General features: G+C 33.0%; 1 protein-coding gene across 1 annotated transcript; it reads right to left on the minus strand.

The window, feature by feature from the left end:
* Positions 1-860: 860 nt before the first annotated feature.
* Positions 861-24932, minus strand: LOC116107055 (probable LRR receptor-like serine/threonine-protein kinase At1g56140). The gene is given in 25 exon segments (XM_031393348.1): positions 861-1281; positions 1366-1516; positions 1608-1839; positions 1912-2122; positions 2294-2412; positions 2691-2834; positions 2935-3130; positions 3272-3654; positions 15595-15656; positions 15739-15783; positions 16102-16164; positions 16388-16453; positions 16617-16688; positions 16771-16842; positions 16947-17018; positions 17118-17189; positions 17313-17384; positions 17487-17558; positions 17685-17756; positions 18397-18468; positions 18610-18681; positions 18809-18880; positions 19427-19610; positions 24550-24687; positions 24821-24932. Coding segments are annotated over 25 exon segments (3225 nt in total). The 3' UTR covers positions 861-882.
* Between the last annotated feature and the right edge of the window lie 1291 nt (positions 24933-26223).

Genomic DNA, 26223 nt, shown 5'->3' on the forward strand with positions numbered 1-26223 from the left:
CTTGACGAAACACTGACAACAAAGAATAAATTGTTACTTTAGATATTTGAAGAAGGAAATTGTTATTCAAGGACATCTTAGGAAAGAAATATTTAACCCTTTGATTTTGTAATATTATTTATGAAACTTTCATATGATTTAATTGAACTGTGTTGAGAAAGAATTTAAAGTTTGATATATAAAAAAAAAAAAAAAAAAAAAAAAAAAAAAAAAGGAAAATTATCCTTACAATTAGTGTTTCCTAAGGATATTCTCATTTCTTTTTTAAATTCATATTCCAAAAGTTAACTTATGTATGCAATAATTTGTCTTTTAATTTAATAAAAAAAAAAAAAAAAAAAAAACCTTATATGCAAGAAATTATTCACTAGCAAGATTTTAGGTCCTAATTTTAATTCTATATTTAATAAATTTTGATTATATTTATATTTGATTTACTCTTATTTAAGGGTCACTTTTTCTAATAATTACATTGATTTTGGTGGTCTTTTTCACCACACAAATTTTGGACTATCTTGTATTTTCAAAAAGGAAGAATAATTGTCCACTTTGATTTTCTGCTTTGAAATATTATATTATTATATTGATAAAAAATATAAAAGAATCAAAGAACTCAACATCAATATATATTGTTTTCTATTCAATAATTTAATCAAATTGAGAACAAATACAATTGTAATGAGAGATTAGAGATGAAATTACCTCTAGTTGATGTGATATTTTGAACTTCAATGCCCATTACAAGTTGCTATTTCACAAGCATTAGCCATTATGTAAAATTATTACAAAAAGTCTACTATAGTTTGAGTTTGGAAATGCCCAACAATAAAAAAGGGCATGCGGATACATCATTCGCTCAGTTTCAGTGAGTGAAGATATTTCTTACCTTCCCTCTGCTATTATATCACTAAACTGGCTGACATTTAGTGGAGAGACTAGCGGGTCAACTCCTCGGCTAAGATCATTTGGATTGTCGCTTTTATTCTTGCTGTAACTTGCCGTAGATTAAGATGTGCCAATATCGCTGTTCATAATAAAGCTACTCGTTTCATCTTTAAAATTCTAATCAGTCAAATAACTTGGCTTCAATGTAACAGTTCCAATTTCTATGTCTCCAGTAAGCATGTTCACAACTCGGGACATTGGTGGCCTTGACATTGGCGATGCTTGAGTGCACAAGAGACCCACAACTATTACTCGAAGAGCTTCATTTTCATCGAACTCTATCAGTGTGGGATCAACCAGCCCCAAACTTTGGTTGCTATCATGAAGACTCCAAGCCTAGAAATAACATATAGACAGTTGAAAAAGAAACTAAATTAAAAAAAAAAAAAAAAATCTAAGTTCCAAGTTTATTTTGTTTACCCATTCAAGAAGATAAATCTTTTCCCTATCCAAGTTAGTATGAGAGTTTGCTCTTCCACTGATAATCTCCAAAGCAACAACACCAAAACTGAATACATCAGCCTTATATGTCAGGTGCCCACGCATTGCATACTCTGGTGCAAGATAACCACTAAAAGATAATTAAGTATTTCTAAAGGTTATAATCCAAAACAAGCTATTATGGAAGACATGGTAATCATGAAATGATTGAAGGAGCTTACATGGTCCCTGCAACACCTGTGCTGATGTGAGTTTTCTTATCATCAAATAGTTTTGCCAATCCAAAATCTGATATCTTGGGACAGAGTTCTGTATCAAGTAAAATATTGCTTGCTTTGACATCTCGATGTACAATCTTTGGTTTTGACTCCTCGTGAAGATATGCTAGACCTTTTGCGGTTCCCAAACATATTTTAAATCGGGTAGGCCAGTCGAGATGAAACCTCCTATTTCCTGAATTAAGGTTGAGTATTAATTATCAACATTATTTTTAAATTACCCAAGGATGGTTATTAAAGATCATACCAAATAATACTTTATCAAGGCTGTTGTTTTCATGATATTCATAAACTAGCATGCGCCTAGTTCCTTCAATACAACATCCATACAATTTCACAAGATTGCGATGTTGCACTGCAGTTATGGAAGCGATCTCGTTAATAAACTGATTTTTCCCCTGGTGGGATCCCAATGAAAGTTGTTTCACAGCTATTGTCCTTCCATCAGAAAGCACACCCTGTAGCACCAGATTTAACAACACAAATCATATCGCTCCTCGGTGAAAATTCGAAAGGTAAAATCAACCTAGTCTGGCTATGACCATACATTATTACATAATCTGTCGCAAGCCAAGTTCCAAGTAAACTATCTATAGGTTGTAACTAGTAAATGTAAGACATAAAAATACCTTGTACACAGGTCCAAATCCTCCCTCTCCTAGCTTATTTGAAGGGTTGAAGTCTTTTGTTGCAGATTTCAACTCAGCATAACTGAAAGTTTTCGGTTTATGTCCTATGCCAAGTAGCACTGCATATGGAAGCAAGATAAAAGATTACATGAGATGGAAGGATTTGAAGTATAAAGAGATGAATTACAACAGTAGCCTTGGCTATGTACATGAGTGCTAGAACAGAGTTCAACACTTTTCTTATAACTATATTCTGGAGTCTACTTTTTTCAAATGCCCAGAGAATCTTTAACTTTGAGACGAAGTGAAAAGTGGAATCCATTAATTTTCAAGAAGAAACTTGGTATCAGAGATTTTATGACTACTATTATCGTTAAGTTGTCATGGGTGCTCTTACCTTCCGCATCATCATTGTCTCCTTTCATCCTCATATAAAGAACTAAAACCATCAGTATGAAGCCCAAAATTGAAAGAGGGACTGCAATACCAACAATCAACCCAATCTGGTTCTTTCGTTCAATACCAACAGTTGGTCGAAATTCTGAGTAGTAAAATTCAATTATATCAGCATAAAGCAGATTAGGACAGTTATAGTAATTCATCTTAAATATACTAAGACTCAAAGAAATCACATAGTTTACCTGGAGTGACACTAAGAGCAGAAATTAATGGTCCATAGGTACCATCTCCAGGTATGCAGCAGGTCCCTTTACCAGCCCAAAACAGGTGAATTTCAAGATGGTTCTCAGTCACATTAGCATTAAAGCTCTTCCTAATTGCTCTTCTAACCCCACCTGCTTCCTTTGATATGTCAAAATCCTTCCACTGACGAGTTCCCTGCAGGACAATTGATGAACGATAGCATTCCTATTTCTGTGTAAAAATTAGTAGATGCAATTGTAATAGTAGAATCTGTACATAATAAGGGTATGAATCACAGGATCTCCAAACAATATTTTCTTTTACCGAATTGTTTACCTGGATATAGATATCGAAAACACGCCTTCCAAGGCTCCCCCATTTTCTTGAGTCTCGATCTTCATAAACTATTTCGGCGAAGAACAAGCTTACAGTGTAAGGCCCATTCTCAAGACCAAGTCCATAATATCTAAGTGAGCCAATCGATTTTCTTGAAGTCTGATAAAGATCTGGGGGTGTGGTGTTACTGTTAATTACTTTGGTTCCGGAATTTTGAGCAAGTGTGTTAAATTCTTGTCCTCCCTCAATAAACAAAAAACCCACATTACTAATTGCCCATTTTTCTGAATTAAGTACATCAAAAGAAGCTTCACTGATATCTTTATCGTCGGCTTCATACTCTTTGAACTTTTTGCCACCAGAGTTGATTGCTATACTTGAATCTGCAAACACAAAGATAAAACTCTAATGATAATATTGATTTGAATTTCCTACATCAAAGATTCAAAAAAACTTCATCGAATAGTTTTATTTTAATAACTTCTAGTCACTAAATACATGCTAAAACAAACTATAATAAATCATCCAATCTTGACAGTCTAAAAGTTAGTTACGTACCCATCTCATTTAGTGGGACTCAGAGAATTACAATCATTACATATGGTCCTACTTACCTTATTTAGTGGGTTTCAGATGTATCTCTTATCCAACTTGTTGTGAGTGAATGTTGAAACGGCGTCGTACTGAATTAATGGAACGGTGTCGTTTTGAGACAGCTCCTGGATGATCCTGACCGCTGATTTAGAGGAAAAGCCAACGGCTGAGATCAAGCCTCCAGTCAACACTATAAAAGGATTAGGGTTTCCTGTTGTAACAGTAGATCAAACAGAAAAGGTCGAGAGCAGTTTTTTCACTTTCTTTGGAAAAACTAGGGTTCTTTCTTTGGGTCTGATTTCTGTGTAATCCGTGGGTTTCTTGAGTGGTTTGGGTTAATCAATCAAGGGAAGAACTACTGTGTTCTTGTTATAGGGATTTCCAGGTTAGAGGAGTCCTAGGGTAGATTACGGGTTCAGATCAGAGTTGTTCGATCTGGGTTTCTTGGGTGTCATTCTTTGTAATCGTGACTGTAATCAGTTGTTCTTTAATCATAGTGCAGCGAACTCCCTTTCCAGAGTTCAACGTGGATGTAGCTTGCTCAAATCGGGCAAGTGAACCACGGTAAAGATCCGGTGTTTATTGTTTGTGGTTTTCTGGTTTCTTGTTTGTTTCAGTTTGCATTTTAAGTTGATTGCATAACAGTGGTATCAAAGCCATCGTCCTAGGGTGTAATCTTTTTTAGAAATCGTTCAATTTTTTGACAGATCGAAAAAATTAGGGTTTGCTCGAAAAATTAGGGTTTCTCAGATTTTAGGGGTTTCTTAATCCAAAGGTTCCTAGAGCCTTAGAACTTTGATTCTTACTGAGTCTTGGGGTTATCTTTGTGAGATTAGATCACAAACACTGGTTAAGGAGAGTAATCTTGGTCAGTGCTGTGAGTCTGTACTTGTAGTGTTCTCTTTCGGTTGTCTGTCCAGTTTAAGGGTATATAGGCTAGAAACCAGTGACCACCTTAAAAACTGCTTGGCAGTATTTGGCAACCTCTGGTGTAACAATGCCACTTACGCCTTAGATTGTACTTGTAGTGTTCTCTTTCGGTTGTCTGTCCAGTTTAAGGGTATATAGGCTGAAAACCAGTGACCGCCTTAAAAACTGCTTGGCAGTATTTGACAACTTCTGGTGTAACAACGCCACTTACTCCTTAGACTATATCACACTGTCTATATAATACCATGAGCACTACACGTATGGAGATCTCCCAATACGATGGGAAGATTGATTTGGGGAGTTGGAAGAAGAAAATGAAGGCTCTGCTTTCACATAACAAAGTCGGCCTTGCACTGGAGAATGATCAAAAGAAATGGTATGAGGAGAAATTGAAGGAGAAGAAGGAGATTGATGAAGCAGCCTACAATCTGATCGTGATGAACCTCTCAGACAGTGTACTGAGGAATGTTGATGGAATCGAAACCCCTCTAGGGTTATGGGGTAAACTCGAAACTTTGTATGCACTTCAATCTGCACCAAACTTAGCTTTTCTCAAGGGTGCTTTGTTTTCTTATAAAATGGATAGTAGCAAGACAATAGAGGAGAACCTAGATGAATTCCTAAAAATGACCTTAATTTTAAAGGGCACAGATCAGGAACTAGGAGAGACTAGTCTAGCCATGATTCTGTTAAACTCCATTACTGAGGATTATCTAGTTGTTAAGAATGCACTTCAGTATTCCGGTACTGTTCCTAGTGTTGACTTGATTGTGGCTGGTCTTAAGGCTAGAGAACTTGAGTTGAAAGTCCAAAAACGAAGTGGGAGTAACCTGTTTGTTAGGGGAAAACCAGATACCTTTCAATCTGGTAAAGGCAGTCAACCTAGCCAGGGATCCAAAACCAAGAAACGGGGTAAATGGAACAATAAGCATAAGGCAGAGTCTAGAAAATGTTTTTTCTGTAATAAAACTGGTCATCTGAAAAAGAATTGCTTTGAATGGCTTAAGAAACAAAAGCAGGGAAACACAGAGAGTAACCTAGCCTCATCCAAACACTTAGCTGAAGAAACAGAGGTCCTTACTGTCTCTGTTACTGACAATACAAGAGAATGGGTGTTAGATTCTGGGTGCTCTTTTCACATGAGTCCCAATAGGGACTGGTTTCATGACTTTGAGGAATATGATAGGGAGACTGTGTTCATGGGGAACAACAATGCCTGTAGGGTCAAAGGTAAAGGCAGTATAACCCTTAAACTCTGTAGTGGGAAACTAATAAAACTTACTCATGTTAGGTACATTCCAGAACTTAAAAGGAACCTCATATCCTTAGGAACCTTAGATGAAGAAGGATGCTATTACAGAGCTGAAAATGGGTGGCTGAATGTGTATAGAAACCAGAATCTAATTCTGAAAGGAGAAAAAAAGAATGGGTTATACATCCTATGTGGAGAATATTATTTTGATTGCCTAAGTTCTTCTTTTGTCACCCCAAATATGTCAGTAACAGAAAAATGGCATCTTAGGATGGGACATATGAGTCAGAGGAGACTAGATATCCTAAGTAACCAAGGCATGTTAGGAAAGGACACTGCTGCAACCTTAGAATTTTGTGAGAACTGCATTTTAGGAAAACAGCACAGAGTCAGTTTCCCAAAAGGCATACACCTGGCCAAAGGTTGTTTAGAATACATACACTCAGACTTATGGGGACCTGAGAGAGTGAGGTCTCATGGGGGCAGTAGTTACTTTATGTCCATTGTAGATGACTTTAGCAGAAAAGTGTGGATCTACACCCTTAGAACTAAGGACCAGGCTCTGTCTAAATTTCAAGAGTGGAAAGCCCTTGTGGAAAACCAACTAGACAGAAAGGTAAAAACCCTAAGGACTGACAATGGATTAGAGTACTGTAACAATGAGTTTGATAAGTTTTGTAGTGAGCAAGGAATCCTAAGACATAGAACTGTGAGAAGAACCCCTCAGCAGAATGGGGTAGCTGAGAGGATGAACAGGACACTCCTGGAAAAAGTCAGATGCTTGTTGTTCACTTCAAGGTTACCTAATACCTTCTGGGGAGAGACCTTGTCCACTGCAGCCTATCTGATAAATAGGAGCCCCTCAATTGCCATAAATTTCAAATGTCCTGAAGAAGTTTGGTCAGGAAGAAAGCCTGGTTTAAGCCATTTGAGAATCTTTGGGTGTACAGCCTATGCACATACAGTGGGAGGAAAGTTAGAGCGTAGATCCACCAAGTGTGTGTTCCTAGGATATCAAGATGGTACCAAGGGGTATAGACTCTGGGACAGAAAGTCACCAGGGGTAAAAATCATCATTTCTAGGGATATGGTCTTTAATGAAGGGGAGTTTCCTTGTAAAACCAATGAACAGAACATTGGTACAAGCACCCCAACTGAACCTACCAAGGATACAACTGAGAGTACAACCATTGAGGTGGAGCCTGTGGGTTAGCAGGCTGAACCACCTCAACCCAATGAGGAACATGCACCTAAAAACCAACCAGGATCAGAGGATCCTGGATCTGATAGTGAAGAAAATGAAGCAGATGCCTCAGAGCCCCAACATACATAATTAGAACACTATCAACTTGCCAGAGATAGAATAAGGAGGGAGGTAAGACCCCCTGCTAGGTTTTCTTATGCTGAACTAATATACACTGCTTTGCTTGCAGGAACAGGGATTCAAAGAACAGAACCAGACTCATATGAAGAAGCCATGAACTCTAAGGAAAGGGAAAAATGGAGGCAAGCAATGGAAAAGGAAATGAGGTCACTTGAGGTAAACAGAACCTGGTCCTTGGTTCCCAAACCCAAGGATCAAAAGCTAATCAAATGCAGATGGTTGTACAAGATTAAAGAGGGAATCTTAGCTACTGACCCCCTTAGGTACAAGGCCAGGTTAGTAGCTAAGGGTTACATCCAACGTGAAGGAATAGATTTCAATGAAGTCTTTTCCCTTGTAGTCAAGTATAAAACCATTAGGTTAATGCTCTCCATTGTTGCCCATTATAACCTAGAGTTAGAACAGATGGATGTTACCACTGCCTTTCTGTATGGTAACTTAGAAGAGGAGATTTACATGAGCCAACCCCTAGGTTTTATTGATCCCAAGAAACCTAACCATGTGTGCATTCTGCACAAATCACTGTATGGACTGAAATAGTCCCCGAGACAGTGGTATAAGAGGTTTGACAATTTCATTGTAAGTATAGGATACACTAGGAGTAGATATGATAACTATTTCTATTTTAATTTGAATCATAATCTGCCTGTATATCTTTTACTGTATGTGGATGATATGTTACTTGTGAGTGAGTCTAAGTCTAAAATTCATGAGTTAAAGAGTCAGCTTAGATTAGAATTTGACATGAAGGATCTAGGAAATGCCAAAAGAATCCTAGGAATGGACATTATCAGGAACAGGAACAAACATGAATTAATCATTAGGTAGAAATCATACTTAGAAAAACTAGTGTCTAAATTTGGTATGGCTGACTCAAAACCAGTGTCTATGCCTCTTGCAAACCATGTTGTGTTAAACAAGAGCCAATGCCCCACAACTGAGTCTGGAATAATCAAAATGGAATCTGTTCCATATGCTAATGTTGTTGGATCTATGATGTATGGAATGATCAATACCAGACCAGACCTGTCCTATTCTATTTCCCTACTGAGCAGATTCATGGCAAATCCAGGCAGTGAGCATTGGACTGCCTTAAAGGGTGTATTAAGGTACATTAATGGTACCTTGAATGTTGGTCTAAACTTCTGTAAAAGGCATAATACACTTGACTTGGTGGATTTTGTAGACTCTGATTTTGCAGGTGACAAAGACACAAGGAAATCCACCACCTTTTATTACTTTACCCTTGGAGGAAATTGCATTAGCTGGAAGTCACAACTTCAGCCTATTGTTGCTCTCTCAACAACTGAAGCAGAGTATATTTCTATTGCTGATGTGTTTAAGGAAGCTGTGTGGCTGCAAGGTTTGTTAGCCGAAGTAAAATTGACTGATGGCAAGGCTACTGTATTCTCAGATAGTCAGAGTGCAATCCATCTCAGTAAGAATCCAATTTACCATGAGTGGACCAAGCATGTGGATGTCCGCTTCCACTTCGTCAGAGACTTAGTAACACAAGGGGTAATTGATCTTGTAAAGGTTTCCATTGAAGACAATCTTGCCGATATGGGAACCAAGGTTGTCTCACCTGCAAAGTTTAAACACTGCTTGAACCTGCTGCATGTAAGATAACCTGTGAAGACCAGAACAATGATGGAACTGTTTGGGTTTGCTGCACTGTGAAGGTTTAGCATTCAAGGTGGAGATTGTTGTGAGTGAATGCTGAAACGGCATCGTACTAAATTAATGGAACGGTGTCGTTTTGAGACAGCTCCTGGATGATCCTGATCGCTGATTCAGAGGAAAATACAACGGCTGAGATCAAGCCTCCAGTCAACACTATAAAAGGATTAGGGTTTCCTGCTGTAACAGTAGATCAAACAGAAAAGGTCGAGAGCAGTTTTTTCGTTTTCTTTGGAAAAACTAGGGTTCTTTCTTTGGGTCTGATTTCTGTGTAATCTATGGGTTTCTTGAGTGGTTTGGGTTAATTAATCAAGGGAGGAACTACTGTGTTCTTGTTATAGGGATTTCCAGGTTAGAGGAGTCCTAGGGCAGATTACGGGTTCAGATCAGAGTTGTTCAATCTGGGTTTCTTGGGTGTCATTCTTTGTAATCGTGACTGTAATCGGTTGTTCTTTAATCATAGTGCAGCGAACTCCCTTTCCAGAGTTCAACGTGGATGTAGCTTGCTCAAATCGGGCAAGTGGACCACGGTAAAGATCCGGTGTTTATTGTTTATTGTTTGTGGTTTTCTGGTTTCTTGTTTGTTTAAGTTTGCATTTTAGGTTGATTGCATAACACAACTCTTTCTACTTAAGCTCAAAGTAAGTCCCCTAACTTGTGTTGAGATTGTGGAGCCAAATTCAATCCAAATTAGAGTTGGATTAGGATATGGGTTTTTCTAATATGTGTTTATGTAGAATTGTTTTCCTTTAGGAACACAATTAGGAATAGAATTATGATTGTATTAGGAATTACAATAAAATTCCTATTAAGATATGGGATTTAAGTCCTATTAGGAATAGTGTCTCATGTAGTACCTATTAAAAGGGGCTAAGTCCTAGAGTTAGATATGACAAAAAGAACAGAAGCAAAGCCACAATTAGAACAGAAGCAAAGCCACAATTAGAGAGTGAGACCCATCAAATGGGGTTTAATGAATAAGCCAATTTGTGAGGCTTGTGAGAGATTCTTATAATTTCTTTAGTGTAATTTGTTTTCTTCTTCTTTATAGTGAAATTTCGCAGTAGCAAAGTAAACATAGCTCTCATATGGAGAGTGAACTATTATAAATCTTGTGTTTGTGTGTGTGGTTATTTTGTATCCTTTGTTCGTACTATTTTTTGCTTTTAGGGTTTTAGGATTTGCTAGTATTCAATTAAATTAGCCCAAAACCTAGTATCAGAGCGAGGTTTAAAGAAGAAAGCGACGGTTGGAGAAGAATGAGGATCTGCGCCTGGGATCAACAAGTTTGATGGAACATATTACACATTCTGGAAGATGCAGACTGAAGATCATCTGTATGGCAGAAAATTACATCTACCTCTCTTAGGAGCAAAACCCAAAAAAATGTCAGATGAAGATTGGATACTCCTTGATAGACAAGTATTAGGAGTTTTTCGGTTTACATTGACCAAGAACGTGGTAAGTAACGTGGCAAAGGAGACAACCATAATAGGTTTGATGAAGATCTTGTCTGGTATGTATGAGAAGTATTTTGCGAATAACAAGATACATCTTCTGAAAAAAATTATTTAATCTTAAGATGAAAGAAGTTGCTTCCATGACAGAGCATATGAATGATTTCAATGCAATCATTAATCAACTATCATTTGTAAAAATTGATTATGATGGAGAAGTTCGCGCCCTAATTCTTATGGCCTCTCTACCAAATAGTTGGGAGCCTATGAGAGCAGCAATTAGTAATTCAACAAATAGTGTAAAATTAAAACTCACTGATGTCAGGGATAAAATTCTTGTTGAGGAGGTTCACAAGAAAGATTCGGGTGAGATAACATCGAATACTTTGAATGTTGAAACAAGAGGCAGGGGCTATGATAGAAATTCAAACTAAGGCAGAGGAAGATCAAAATCAGGAAACAGAAGAAACAAGTCCAGGTTTGGAAAAAAACCGAGTGTTGGAATTGTGGCAATAAAGGCAACATACAGAGGGATTGCAAAAACACCAAAGAAAGAAGAGAACAACAATACCGATGCTGCCAGTGCTGTAATTGATAAGGTATTTACTTTTATCTATTGATAGTTTTGTTGACTCTTGGGTTTTAGATTTAGGAGCTTTATTCCATACCACTATACACTTTGAAATTCTAGAAAATTATGTCTCGAGAAATCGTGCAAAGGTATACCTAGCAAATAGAGAACCTTTGGATATTATAGATATGTGATGTTAGGTTGAAGATGGCAAATGGATCTGTGTGGAAAATTCAGAAGGCAAGGCATGTACCAAAATTGATGCGCAATTACCCCTTATTAGTTTAAAAAATGATAAAATACCTTAAAGTTTACAAATATATCCCTAACAAATTTTGATTACTCATTCATTTATGTCCAGTGTGACTCATGAATCCTCTAATCTCTAGGCAATACTTGAATTCAATCAATTCATAACAATTCACATAAAATTCCTCAATCAAAACCAAAATACAAACAATTAATTAAATAATCATACTATAAATCTATAATTTAATATTATAATTAATTAAATTTCTAATCATTTAATTAAGTATTGTACTAATGTTTATAATAGAATATTATAATTAATTAAGTAATCGTACTATAAATCTATAATGTAATGTTATAATTAATTAAATTTGTAATTATTTAATTAGGTAATGTACTAATGCAGTAAATTACTAATGTTTATAATATAATGTTATAAATTTATAATTAAGTAATTATTTAACAATGTAATGTTATAATATTTAAGTGATTATAATATAATGTAATGTTATTATTAATTAAGTAATTATTTGGTTATAACGTAATGTTTTAATTAATTAAATTTCTAATCATTTAATTAAATATTGTACAAATGTTTATAATAGAATGTTTTAATTAATTAAATAATCATACAATAAATTTATAATGTAATGTTATAATTAAATAAATTTCTAATTATTTAATTAGATATTATGCTAATGTAGTAAATTATTAATGTTTATAATATAATGTCATAATTGATTAAGTAATCATTTCATCATGTAATGTTATAATTAATTATATGATCATACTATAATGTAATGTTATAATAAATTAAGTAATCATACTATAAATCTTTAATATAATGTTATAAATAATTAAATTTTTAATCATTTAATTAAGTATTGTACTAATGTTTATAATGGAATGTTATAATTAATTAAGTGATCATTTATTTATAATGTAATATTATAATTAATTAAGCAATCATACTATAAATTTATAATGTAATGTTAAAATTAATTAAATTTCAAATAATTTAATTAAGTATTATACTAATGTAGTAAATTACTAATGTTTATAATATAATGTCATAATTAGTTAAGTAATCATTTTATTATGTAATGTTATAATTAATTATGTAATTATATTATAATGTAATATTATAAGGAATTAAGTAATTATACTATAAATCTTTAATATAATATTATAATTAACTAAATTTTTAATCTTTTAATTAAGTATTGTACTAATGTTTATAATAGAATGTCATAATTAATAAGTAATCATTTAATTATAATATAATGTTATAATTGATTAAGTAATAATTTAACTAGTAATGTATTAATGTTTATTAATTTATTTTGTATAATTAATTAATTCGTAATTTATTACAGATATATTTAGAATTTGATAATTGAAGTAAATAACTAAATATTACACTATTATTCAATCAAATATACTATTCTATTCAAAAATAATTCTCTTAATAACATTAAAATACTTTTAATTGGTTTTAATTCCAATTATACACTTAATTAATCAAAACTTTAATATATTATAATATATTAAAGTTTTTTACATGGTGTAGTTTATATGTAATAAGTATAATTGTATATTTATTCAATTAGGTTATTGTAAAAAATTTATTTTTTCCATTTTAATTTTTTTATATGTAAAATAACAATAGACTCCCATTCTTCACAGATATTTCATTTCATCTCAGGTTCCAAAATAGGGTACTCGCTGCAAGTTCCATGCAGGTTCGAAGTCGGGTACCCGTTGCAAGTTCTTTTTTCCAGGTTTTGGTTCTGGTTCCTCCACATGTAGGAACCAGAACCGCTCAATGTTAGTTATAAAAAAAAAAAGGAACCAAACCTACCCTCATAGTGTCGGTTCCGGCTAGATTTCGGTTCCTATTCTAGTTCTACCTGCAGGTTCCGGTTCTACTTGCAGGTTCCGGTTCTACCCAACACCCGTGCTGACCCCTAGGTGAAGTGCTTGTGATCCGATAAAGAGGGAGACTACATTGATCAAGGATTCAAGAAATATTGTGCCAATAATGGGATCAAGATGGAGAAGACCATTCCTATAACTCCTCAACAGAATGGTGTCGCCAAAGGATGATTAGATACTTGAATAAGCATGCAAGAAACATGAGATTTCATGTTGGACTACCACATACATTTTGGGTTGACGTAATTAATTTTGTAGCCTACTTGCTCAACAGAGGACCCTCTGTACCGCCAAATTGCAAGATCTCATAAGCAATTTGGAGCAAAAAATTAGAGGTAAATTATTCTTTCTTAAGAGTGTTTGGTTGTTTAGCATATGTTCACATTGACTCTAATCTTAGAAGTAAGTTTGATGCTAAATCTAACAAATGTTTTTTCATTAGTTATGGAGACACTTAGTTTGGTTTTCATTTTTACAATGATCAACCACAAGATTATAAGGAGTAGATTGGGAAGTAGTAAAGTGGATTCTCAGATATTTGAAAGGTACTACAGATTCAACATTATGCTTTAGGAAGTTAGACTTAGAGCTACAAGGTTATATAGATGCTAATATGGTTGGTGACATTGATAATTGCAAGAGTACCACGTGTTATGCCTTTACATTAGGTGGTAAAACGGTTCGTTGGGTTTCAAAGTTACAGAAGATTATTGCTCTTTTTACTACAGAGGCAGAGTATGTTGCTATGACAGAAGCTAGTAAAGAATTAATATTGTTACAACGGTTCCTAGAAGAAGTGGGTCAGAATTATGAGAGAAGCACTTTATATTGTGATAGCCAAAGTGCAATTCACTTAGCACAAAAAAAAAAAAAAAAAAAAAAAAAAAAAAAAAAAAAAAAAAAAAAAAAAAAAAAAAAAAAAAAAAAAAAAAAAAAAAAAAAAAAGTCTACAATGTTAGAACAAAACACATAGAAGTTCGATACCATTTTATATGCTCAGTTTTGGAAGAATGAGTTATAGCTCTCGAAAAGAATCAAGGGAATGAAAATCTAGCTAATATGTTTACGAAGGTGATTACCATTAAGAAATTGAAGTTGTGTATAACTTCAGTTGGACTTCTTGCTTGAAGAAAGAGAAGTTGATGCTGCTACTAATGGAAGTGAAGAATTGAAGACATGTGTTGAATTAGTCTCCAAATGGGAGATTGTTAGATTATGGAGCCAAATTCAATCCAAATTAAAGTTGGATTAGGACATGAGTTTTCCTAATATGTATTCATGTAGAATTGTTTTCCTTTATGAATACAATTAGAAATATGATTATAATTGTATTAGGAATTAAAATAAAATTCCTATTATGATATGAGATTTGAGTACTATTATGAATAATGTCCTATGTATTACCTGGGCTAAGTCCTAGAGTTAGATACCACAAAAAAGAATAGTAGGCAAAACCTTAATTAGAAAGTGAGAGCCATCAAATAGGCTTTAGTAAGTGAGTCAATTTGTGAGGCTTGTGAGAAATTCTTGTAATTTCTTTTCTTCTTCTTCATAATGAAATTCCGCAGCAGCAAAGTGGACGTAGTTCTCATACAGAGAATAAACCGCTATAAATCTTGTGTTTGTATGTGTAGTTATTTTCTATTTTTCGCTTTTAAGGATTTAGGATTTGCTAGTATTCAATTAAATCCCATCCCCTACTCCCCCCAACTTTGGATATTATCCTTTGTAGAAGTAGAACTAGTAGGTGATATTTCTGTTATCATAGCAATTCTCCAAGCCCTCTAAAGAAAGGTGGGTAGGGTATACTAAGTAGTATTTGATATTATTAAATTTCTTCTAACCTCGAGCTCCTTTAGTAATCATCAACCATATCAATGGTTAAATCTACATAAATTTCTTAACGGTAGAGGAAGTGAGAGAGAATTTCAAAATTGTATGAAGCCCTTCTTACTGAAGGATCTAGCTCAACATTCAGAATCGTGTTCCTTACATGTGTACAACATCAAATTGGAACACTAAATTATAATAAGAGAAGTGTTCTTTTAGGAGGGAACAGAGCACTACATGATTTAAGAAAATACAGCAACATGGAAAATTGGATATGATCCGATGACACGACACGAATCCATTCCTTAAAAGTCGATTTGGGTTTAGTTTTATTAGTTTGAATCATTAACGGGTCAATCCGATAGTAACATTGAGTTCAAGTAAAACGGCCATACAATAAAAAATACAAAAGAATTAAAAAGTGGAAAGAAAGCAACTTACAGCGTGGAGCATTTCTATTGCAGGGGAAGTATCTCTGGAGACAGTACAATCCATAGAAATCACTGGCAAACATAGAGAATATTACTCGTTTTCTTTATTTAAAGTTCAAAAAGAAGCATGTCCCTAAAGGGAATTGTAACACACCTGATGTTCGAGCTGTCAAATATGAAGTTGTTGCCCACTAGATTCCTATACAATTCAATGTAATTAATGATCAATTATATATCAAAGTTTGAAGCATACTTGTTAGAGATAAAATGATATTTTATTATATGCTAAACGTAAATAAAAATTTGAGAAATAGTTTACTAGATTACAAAGTCATCAAAATTGAGCTTTTTCCCATGATATTAGTTCTTTTGAGTGCCAAAAAGGAAGAGATCACCGGGTTACCAGCAGCGATAAGTGTTGGCCATGAAGATTGGTGTTTGATACTTCCATGCAATCATGTAAATTATTATAAATTAAAGAACCAAGGAAAGAGGATTCATGGTTTGAGAGACTTACGGCGTTGCAATACTATTCACCCACTCGGGAAAATTTCCTGATAGATAATTGTAAGAAAAATCCCTGCAGGAAATAGTATGGTAACCACCATTAAGTAGAAAACATATATATATATATATATATATAACACAAAGGAACAAATCAGTAAAGAACTGAAATTGCTTTTATCAATTATAGACAACTGATTTCATTTTGTTGAAATAGATTTAGGCATAATTTCACAACATAAGTGAACGTAACAATTGCCATGCTCAGTTTGACCAAATACTGTTGAATGAAGACTTACATAGTTTGAAGTTTTACACCTTTTTGCTGAGGAAGTCCTCCTGACAGACTGTTGTTTCCAAGAAACCTGGCCATTGAAATTGTGTAGAAGAGAAGCAACAGAAAAGAAAGAGAAAAAAAAAAAAAAAAAGGTTTATTAAATGAAAGAATAAGGGTCAGGCAAAAATCTAAGATAAAACTGAAGTACTCAAATCTTGAAATTGATGGAGAGAAGTATATAAAAAAATTACAGCCGACTAAGAGAATCAATATTGAACAAAGCACTAGGGATTTGACCACTTAAGTTGTTGAAACTCAAATCCCTGCCAAAAGAGAAAAAAAATAAAAAAATAAGAAGCAAACAAGCAAGAAGAGACACTCTGTGCCAATAAAATACTAACTTACAGAGTCTGTAAACTTTTACATTTTCCAATGTAAGATGGAATGCTACCATTGATCAGAGCATTTCTTAGAGATCTAGGAAGAAAAAAAATTTGTCAGTGTCAAAATCGATCAGGTCAGAAGAAAAGTATCAGAAACTAAAAAGTTAGATATAACTTAATGGAGTATGAGTAACTTACAAATAAGTCAAGTTCTTCATATTTTTAATGAAATCTAGAGACGAGCTAACATTGTTTAAGTCAGTGATTTGCCTACACAATTAATTCAAACGTCACTGATATGATATCGTATCAAATTATAATTTTTTGAATTAGCTTTTTAGAGATTAGTACTATTTGAATTATCCTTACAATTTCTCCAATAAGGTCAAGTTAGAAAAACTGGATGGTATAGGACCTTCAAGTGAGTTCCCTGTAAATCTCCTACACAAGTATTTGTAAACAAAATAATCAGAGTGCTTAAATCTAGACAGAGCTAGAGAAAATATTTGCTACCATTCACAATGATAAAATTGAATATCATGAAAGAAGTTTTTCATATATTACAACGATGTAAGCTTGTTCCAGTTCCCAATGAACTCTGGTATTTTGCCTGTCAACGCAGAATCATGTGCCCACCTGAAATTCACAAATCACTTATTGTAAGCCGAGTACAGGCAATTTAATCTTCAACATAGCACAAACATAAAGCCATAAACATGTGGAAAGGATCTTCCTTACATTATTTTCATGTTTTGAAGATTAGCAAAAGTCGAGGGAATTTCACCGCTCACTCCAGAACTAGTTAGGGTACTGTTAAAGTCCACCAATAAAGAAATTCTTATTTTCATAAGACATATATCTCAGGCGTAAAAATTATTGTTTTACTCGGAAACTAAATAGAGAAAAAATATTTTAAACAAATAAGTAAGATTTTACATTTCCTCTAGTTTGTCTAAGAATCCCAGTTCAAGAGGGAGTGTTCCAGAGAAATTGTTGGAACCTATATGCCTGCATGAAATGTATCAAAAGAATTAACTCTCTAATGCTCATTATTTTATATTAATTCATACATTTGTAAGACGTTATTCAGGCAGAATTCATGAAATATTAATTGCAAGTTATGTATAAGCACAATCGTTCCAAAAGTGATTTTGAGCCTTCCTAAACATAACATGTGACACATTGAACCATAAGACACTTTTTTATCTTAAGACTTCCATTTTTTTTTTCTAGGCTAAAGAGTGATTATGGCTATCAGTTTCAGAATAATACAAAAGATCATCTCACAGTCGTCCCCATATAACTATATGCCACTGATGTAGAATATGAGAGAAGAATTAAAATAGACGGAAAGAAAAGAAGATATAATGGCCTAAAAAAATACTAGAAATCTACCTTAATAGTACTAAGTCATTCAAATTCAATTCAAAGAGGAAGATCTAACATAGGAAATCTAAACCTAACTTAAAGAAGTCCTCTCTTCAAGTTCCCAATTTAAAATCTTTCCTTAATTAACAATTAGATTTTTTTTTTTTTCTCTGCTTTCATTTAATAAAATAATCGTAGAGAATTTATTTGAATCTTGCTATCATTAAAATTAAATAAAAAAAAAAAAAAATAGAGAAAGGAGAAAGTAAGCCAATCTTACAGAAAAGTTAACTGCTTAAGTTTTCCAAGTTCCTTTGGGAGAGGCCCTGAAAGGGTATTTCGGCCAACCTTTCTGCACACAAGAAAGACAAAGTTATAACACCCCAAGACCCAGAAAACAAGAATTAGCAACAAAATCCAAATTCATTTTCCAAAAATAAACAAATATAATCTAAATCATGTTTTCAATCACAAGGTGTTTTTCAAAACTTACAAAAACTCCAATCGAGATAAGTTTCCAATAAACGCAGGCAAGGGACCATAGAAGTAATTTTGATTAATTTCACTGCAACGTTCAAACAGAAAAAAATTATCAAATCTAATGTAATGTTTGTACATTTATTAGTAAATAATTAAGGTCAAAGTTGATTTGTGCAAATCAAATGCAGGGAAAGGAATAGATTAATCCATACAGATGTATCAGAAATTGCAAAGCCACTAGTTCTTCTGGGATTTCTCCTGTTATTTCCAGTTGAAATACCTTCCTGGAAAAAATTAAGACAAGTTCCATTAATATCTACTAAAATTTGACCTGATATTACAGTTGCACATTTCTTGGATTAGGGAAATTATACACTTCCTTACAGGTTGAATTTTTTATACGACTTTAGGGAAGGTTTTGCCACAATTTTTTAGAAGCTATAACAATATTATTGATATTAATCTGGAATAAAAAAATTACGAAAGAGTGAACAAACTATCCATAAAATAAAAAATCCATCTAAAGCATTAAAAAAAAAAAAAAAAAAAAAAAAAAATCTGTACTGTATAGCTTGAAATATAAGGAAAAAATTAAATAACTCAAAAATAATGCTAATAGCTAGCACAAAATTAACCCAAGACCCTTCCAAATCCAAATGAATAACGAAAATAGATATCTCCTAAAATGCTTTAAAGACTGAACTTTGTTCCGCGAAAAGGAAAATTCTGAACTTCTTTTGGAACTAGTATGATCGTCTATGCTTGAACAAAACTTGAAACTATGTTAATTGAAAATTTCACTGAATTTGGTTGGGAGAAAGAGAGTGTACAGGTGAGTAATATGGCATGTCGAACTATTTTCTAAGGAACAGTCACATTTGATAGCAGGATTGTGGTCATCCAAGCTGGCATTTGCATCTGTGGCGGTTCCACTGCATGGCTCTCCACTTATGTTCCACGCGCCTGGCTCTGGTTGTGTATTCCATTTTTGAAATATTGAGTTCAATGCCTTCACTGCTCACAACAAAAAGCCAATCAATAAAATTTTCATAGGTAGAAACGCATGGAAGCATACAAGTAATCGCACACTTTCATAAAATTAACACACACAGGATAAACAAGAGAGAGAGAGAGAGAGAGAGAGTACCTTCGTTAGCGTCAGTAACTAGAGCAGTGGAGTTGCGAAATAAAAATAAAAAAATGAAGCAGAAGTGGGAAAATCCTGAAGAAGAAAGTAGAATTTTCACTCTAGAGTTCATGTTTGTGTGTTTGCAGGAGAATTTGGGCGAATGATTTCAGGTTTCCAGTTATTATATATTGGCATATTAATTAGAGAATTGAGTTGAACACTGTTCAAACAAAGAATGGTAGCTAGCTTGCGGACTTTGCTGATGATGAGTCAATGCTCATAAAGCAAAGATTATAAATACTTCTCTTCTTAATAACTATTGAGTCTTGAACCTTGAATAGTCACGCACACCAACTCTTACCTAGCAAACTCTTTCATTTTATTATATCCACCATTTTCCTTCAAAAAATTATATGTAGAGGTAAGGCTTAATATTTGAGCTAAAATATGGGCTAGGTGATGAAATATTAGGCTACTCATAGTTTCAGCTATAGAGTTGCATTTGTTAGATATTAATTATGTTATATGTCTTAGAGTCTTAGGGTATTCATTTATGGCAGGGAAATGAGAATTTTAAACAACTGGAATCTCCATACAAGTAGAAAAACCTCTGAAATGGTAGTGAAATTTATCTTAAAACTTACAGTATATATCAATAGAACTAATCTTAGAGTGCATATAAAGTGTGAAAACATCTTCATCCAACAGTTTTCTCATTTCACATTGTGCTCAACAATGATAAACAAAATTGTAAAATTCTTACCAAATATTGTTTGAACAAATGAACTCCATACATATGAGATTGAGGTCATCATATATTAGTAGGTAATCCTTTTTTTAAGAAGGTTATTTTTTGTTTTATATACGATTGAATTGTATTAGGGAACTGATCTTTATATAAATCGAGTGGATAATATTGTCAAATTTAGATTCTATTTAAGGAGGTCTGAATTTAAAATTTGAAAATTAAAACTTAAAGAATAGTCGGACTACTCCTGTATATATATACACTATATACTATATACCATGGTTGCTAGTATCCTACGATACCCGATACGTATCATACGATACGATTCGATACAGGTCGCCAACGATACGTATCAGAGAGTGTATCCTAAACCATTCGATATGTTGATATGTATCCTACGATACGATACGTATCCTTAAAAATATCGATATAAATCGATACGACTTTATTAATTTGGGTCAAATGTCCAAAAAAAATTCGGGTCGAAACCGGGTCACCCAATCCGATTCACTAAAACTTGTCCAAATTTACCTATTTTGCATGGAGAAAGTAAAGAGAAATATGTATTGCCCATTTTACATGATAATAATAATATAAGTGGAGATATAGATATTGACATTGATCTTGGAATTTTGTGATTAATTTTGATTATGTAATACCGTAATTTAAAGTCAATAATGCCACAAAATTCTTTAATTAATCTTGGGGATTATATTAATTTTTAGAAAATTTTGATTATTTTATTAATTTTTTTGAAAAAGACGTATCTTACGATACGATACGATACGATACGATACGCGATACACGATTCAAAAAATTAGGTTTTCGATATACGATACGATACACGATTTGATAATCATGCTATATACTCTTCAAGATTATCAATATCAAAGCATTTAGTATGCTTTTAAGTTATTATTTTACTTTTATATATAGTTTTCAGCTAGTGACTTGAATTTTCCTAGTTGGAAATTTATTAAAAATTGACATCTAAGGAGCCCACCCTGGTGGGAAGAATGAGATAGGCTAATTTTTTATTGTTTGACGATGTATTACATTCAACATTTGATGTTTTTATTAGTTTGTAGTTGAATTAATAATAATGTTTAATATTACTTAAAATACGAGTAAAGTTTTCTATCATCGTGGGCCACCAAATGAAGTTAGCATAGAAATTTTGAATGGACTTCATAAAAATAAGGTCCACCAATCACATCAAATGTGGAATAACCACATCAAGAGGACCTTATATGTATTCTTTGTTTGTTGTAGAATGGATGTTTCATTCTAACCTCATACATATTCTTAGTTTATCTAATTGACCTAGCTCCAAGAAAATTAATTTAGTTTATCTAATTTCAAAATAATTCTTTATCTATTTAATTAATTACCTAGAAGGCAATGACCTATTTGACTTTTGTATTTTGTCTGTATGATTACCTAACTACCCTTCATTATTTGACTATTGTTGGCTTTTTTAAATGCCGTTTCAACGGTAGGGGGATACCTAATACTTTCCCAAAACCTTGGGTGCATACATGATTAGCTTATCTCTCTAGGGGTGGATAATAAACCCCCCTTAAATTATTAGTTGAGTTTTAAAGTTTCAGTTAGGGGTGAGCGGTTTCGGATACCTTGCATTTTTTTGAGGAACCGAAACCTACAAGTTCCTAGCAAAAGGAATTTGTCGGTTTCGGTTTCGGTTCTTCGATTCTTGGAACTTAAATCTGAAATATAGGTTCTGATTCCGTACCCGAGTACCCTGTAAAAAATTAATTACCCCCTTATTCGTTTAAAAAAGACAAACACACCTTAATATTTTACAAATACACCCCTGACAAATTAAGAAAACCTTAAAATTATAAATATGTATATTTTACAAAGTATAGTTATGGAATTAAACCTCATTATCCAAAAATACAAATATTATATAATATTATAATTACTAGAGTGAAAATAAAGTTAAATTAACATTAATTGTGAATTTTTGACAAAAGAATAAAATTAAATATTAATATTAATATGATTTATGAATCTTTAATTAAATAATTAGTATGACTCTAATTTTAAGTTTGTTTAATGATTTCTTAATATAACGTGTCTGATGAGACATAAGTTGTCATACTATAATATACTAATCATTTAATTAAGTAATGCAATAATTTAGTAAATTATCATTACTAATGTTTATAATTTAATATTATAATTAATTAAGTAATCATACTATAAATCTATAATGTAATGTTATAATTAATTAAATTTCTAATCATTTAATTAAGTAATATACGAATGTAGTAAATTACTAATATTTATAATGTAATATTATAATTAATTAACAATTAGGTAATCATTTAACTAGTAATGTACTAATGTTTATAAATTTATTATATATAATTAGTTAATTACTAATTTACTATAGATATACTTATAACTTGATAATTGAAGTAAATAATTAAATATTATTCAATCAAATATAAATATATTATTTTATTCAAAAATAATTGTTTTAATGACATTTAAACACTTTTAGTTGAATCCTAATTCCAATTATAATTTATACACTTAATTAATCGAAACTTTAATATATTATAGATAGATATATATATTATTATATTAATATATATATATATAATATTATATAATATATATATATAATATATATAATATATATATATATAATATTATATATATTATTATATATAATATTATATTATATCTATATATATATATATTGTTACCAGGAGTGTTCGAGTCAGCTTACACACAACTGGACTAGTCCCCTGACCCCAAACAGGGCTTCCGAAGTAGGGTAAGCCCTGCAATCCGTCGCCAATAATAATAGCAACCCCTTCGCCCTGAAAAGAAAAGAGTAACAGTAAAAATGCAGAAAAACAGAGTATGAAGAATACGTGTTTATATTTATTTCTTAACAGAAAATTTTTACATGCATGAATCTTGACAGTGACTACAATTTATACACAGCCACTTGATCTTTCAAACAATCTTTTCCGTTGAACTTATTCTTCAGCTGTAATCTTCCACCATTAGATCTGCAACTTGCTCTGCCACTTGAGCTACCACTTGCATTTTGTTAGAAGCACATAACGTGTTGAACTGAAAAACTGGCGCTAAAAGCCAACCTGCTCTAACTAATTTATTGTAAAAAGAATTAAAAACCTGCATGAGTTTGCTTAAAGTTGCAGCTTGCTTTGCATGGTAACATCGTTAACACGCCCCAAGCCTTTACCACTCGGCATACCCATTGTTGGTTAATATTATAATATATCAAAGTTTTTTATATGTAAAAATGTTAATATATTAATTTGATTAGGTTATTATAATATATTAAAAAAATTTATATGGTGAAGTATATATGTATAAATAATTGTATATATAATTGATTAGGTTATTGTTATAGTTACACTATAATTTTGGGTATAACATTTCATCCATTTTGGCCATTTTAAATTTTTTATATCTAAAATTATGAAAGACACCCAATTCTTTACTGATATTTCATTTAAATCCAGGTTCCAATATAGGTTCCTACTCGGGTACCCAGACTCGGTTTCAAGACAGGTCCATTCAGGGTACCTGGGGGTACCCACCAGGGTACTCGTTTCAGGTTCCCATCACAGGTTCCGATTCCTACACATATATGGGAACCGAAACCGAAACCAAAACTAGAACCTACCCAGAACCGATACTGTGCGGGTAGGTTTCGATTCCAATTTTTTGAAACTGTTATTGAGCGGTTCCAAAAAGTTGAATATATAAAAGGAAAAATTATAAATAACTCAAAAATAATGCTAATAGCTAGCACAAAATTAACCCGAAGACCCTTCCAAATCCAAATGAATAAAGAAAATAGATATCTCCTAAAATGCTTTAAAGACTGAACTTTGTTCCGCGAAAAGGAAAATTTCTGAACTTCTTTCGGAACTAGTATGATCTGTCTATGCTTGAACAAAACTTGAAACTAAGTTAATTGAAAATTTCACTGAATTTGGTTGGGAGAAAGAGAGTGTACGGCTGAGTGATGTGGCATGTCGAATTATTTTCGAAGGAACAGTCACATTTGATAGCAGGATTGTGGTCATCCAAGCTGGCATTTGCATCTGTAGCAGTACCCCTGCATGGCTCTCCACTTATGTTCCACACGCCTGGCTCTGGTTGTGTATTCCATTTTTGAAATATTGAGTTCAATGCCTTCACTGCTCACAACAAAAAGCCAATCAATAAAATTTTCATAAGTAGAAACGCATGCAAGCATACAAGTAATCGCACACTTTCATAAAATTAACACACACAGGATAAACAAGAGAGAGAGAGAGAGAGAGAGAGTACCTTCATTAGCGTCAGTAACTAGAGCAGTGGAGTTGCGAAATAAAAATAAAAAAATGAAGCAGAAGTGGGAAAATCCTGAAGAAGAAAGTAGAATTTTCACTCTAGAGTTCATGTTTGTCTGTTTACATGAGAATTTGGGAGAATGATTTCAGGTTTCCAATTATTATATATTGGCATATTAATTAGAGAATTGAGTTGAACACTGTTCAAACAAAGAATGGTAGCCAGCTTGTGGACTTTGCTGATAATGAGTCAATGCTGATCAAGCAAAGATTATAAATACATTTTTTTTTTTTTTTTGTAAAAAAAGTGAAAATTCTATAATAATATTTAATATAACTAGAAATTAAGTGACTTGAATTTTCCTAGTTGGAAATTTGTTAAAAATTGACATCTAAGGAGCCCACCGTCGTGGGAAAAATGAGACAAGCTAATTTTTTATTGGTTGACGATGTACTACGAGCTATATTTGATGTCGCTATTGATATAATTGAACTTTATTGGTTTGCAGTTGAATTAATAATAATATTTAATATTATTTAAAATACTAGTAAAGTTTTCTATCATCGTGGGCCACCAAATTAAGATAGCCTAGAAATTTTGCATGGACTCCATAAAAATAAGGTCCACCAAAGTATTCTTTGTTTGTTGTAGAGTGAATTGGAAAACGTGAAGAGAATCTAAAAAATCTTATCCTTATCCTATCCTCTTTCTCCTACAAAAGCTCAAAAAGCAGAGAGCGAGAGTAGCTTTAAAATAGAGGATTGAAGCATTGTGTTTTCACTGCTCTACATCTGTCCTTATGTCTACAATTTATAGAGAAATGAAAACAGGAATGATCCCTGTTCACAGACATCTCAGCCGCTCAATCTATATTACAGAGCTTTTATTATAGCCATTAGATTGATTTTTGTTGATGGCAACTTGTCAACTTGCATAACAAATGGGTTACAACTTTTTAAGTTGCATAACAGTTTCAGCCGCGACTTGTCAACTTGATCAACTGATTTTGATCCACTTGCAATTTGTTGGAAAGAAAATGAAAAATGTGTTGATATTGGGAAACGAAAACTTTAACTGCTTGACTTGAAGTTGGTTACAGTTTACACTCCCAAACAAAATCGCAATCATCCATTTCTTCTCATCCTCTTTCACCCAAACAAAATCCCAACCATCCATTTCTTTCTCCCAAACAAAAATCACCAAGCCACGATCATCAAAAATCTTAATCATAATCAAAATCCAATGGAGCACCCACCAAAGTCAATCCTCCTCATGGCCACAGCCCCAACCTCCTTCCTCGCTGCTCTGCTGCCGCTACACCTTTTCAGTTTTCACCACCTCCTTCAATAGCAGCAAAATAAGCCCCAAATGTTTTGGTCTTACCGGCGTTAAGAAATCGA

This window comes from Pistacia vera, unplaced genomic scaffold (genome assembly GCF_008641045.1).
Source record: "Pistacia vera cultivar Batoury unplaced genomic scaffold, PisVer_v2 Contig526, whole genome shotgun sequence".
Taxonomy (NCBI): domain Eukaryota; kingdom Viridiplantae; phylum Streptophyta; class Magnoliopsida; order Sapindales; family Anacardiaceae; genus Pistacia; species Pistacia vera.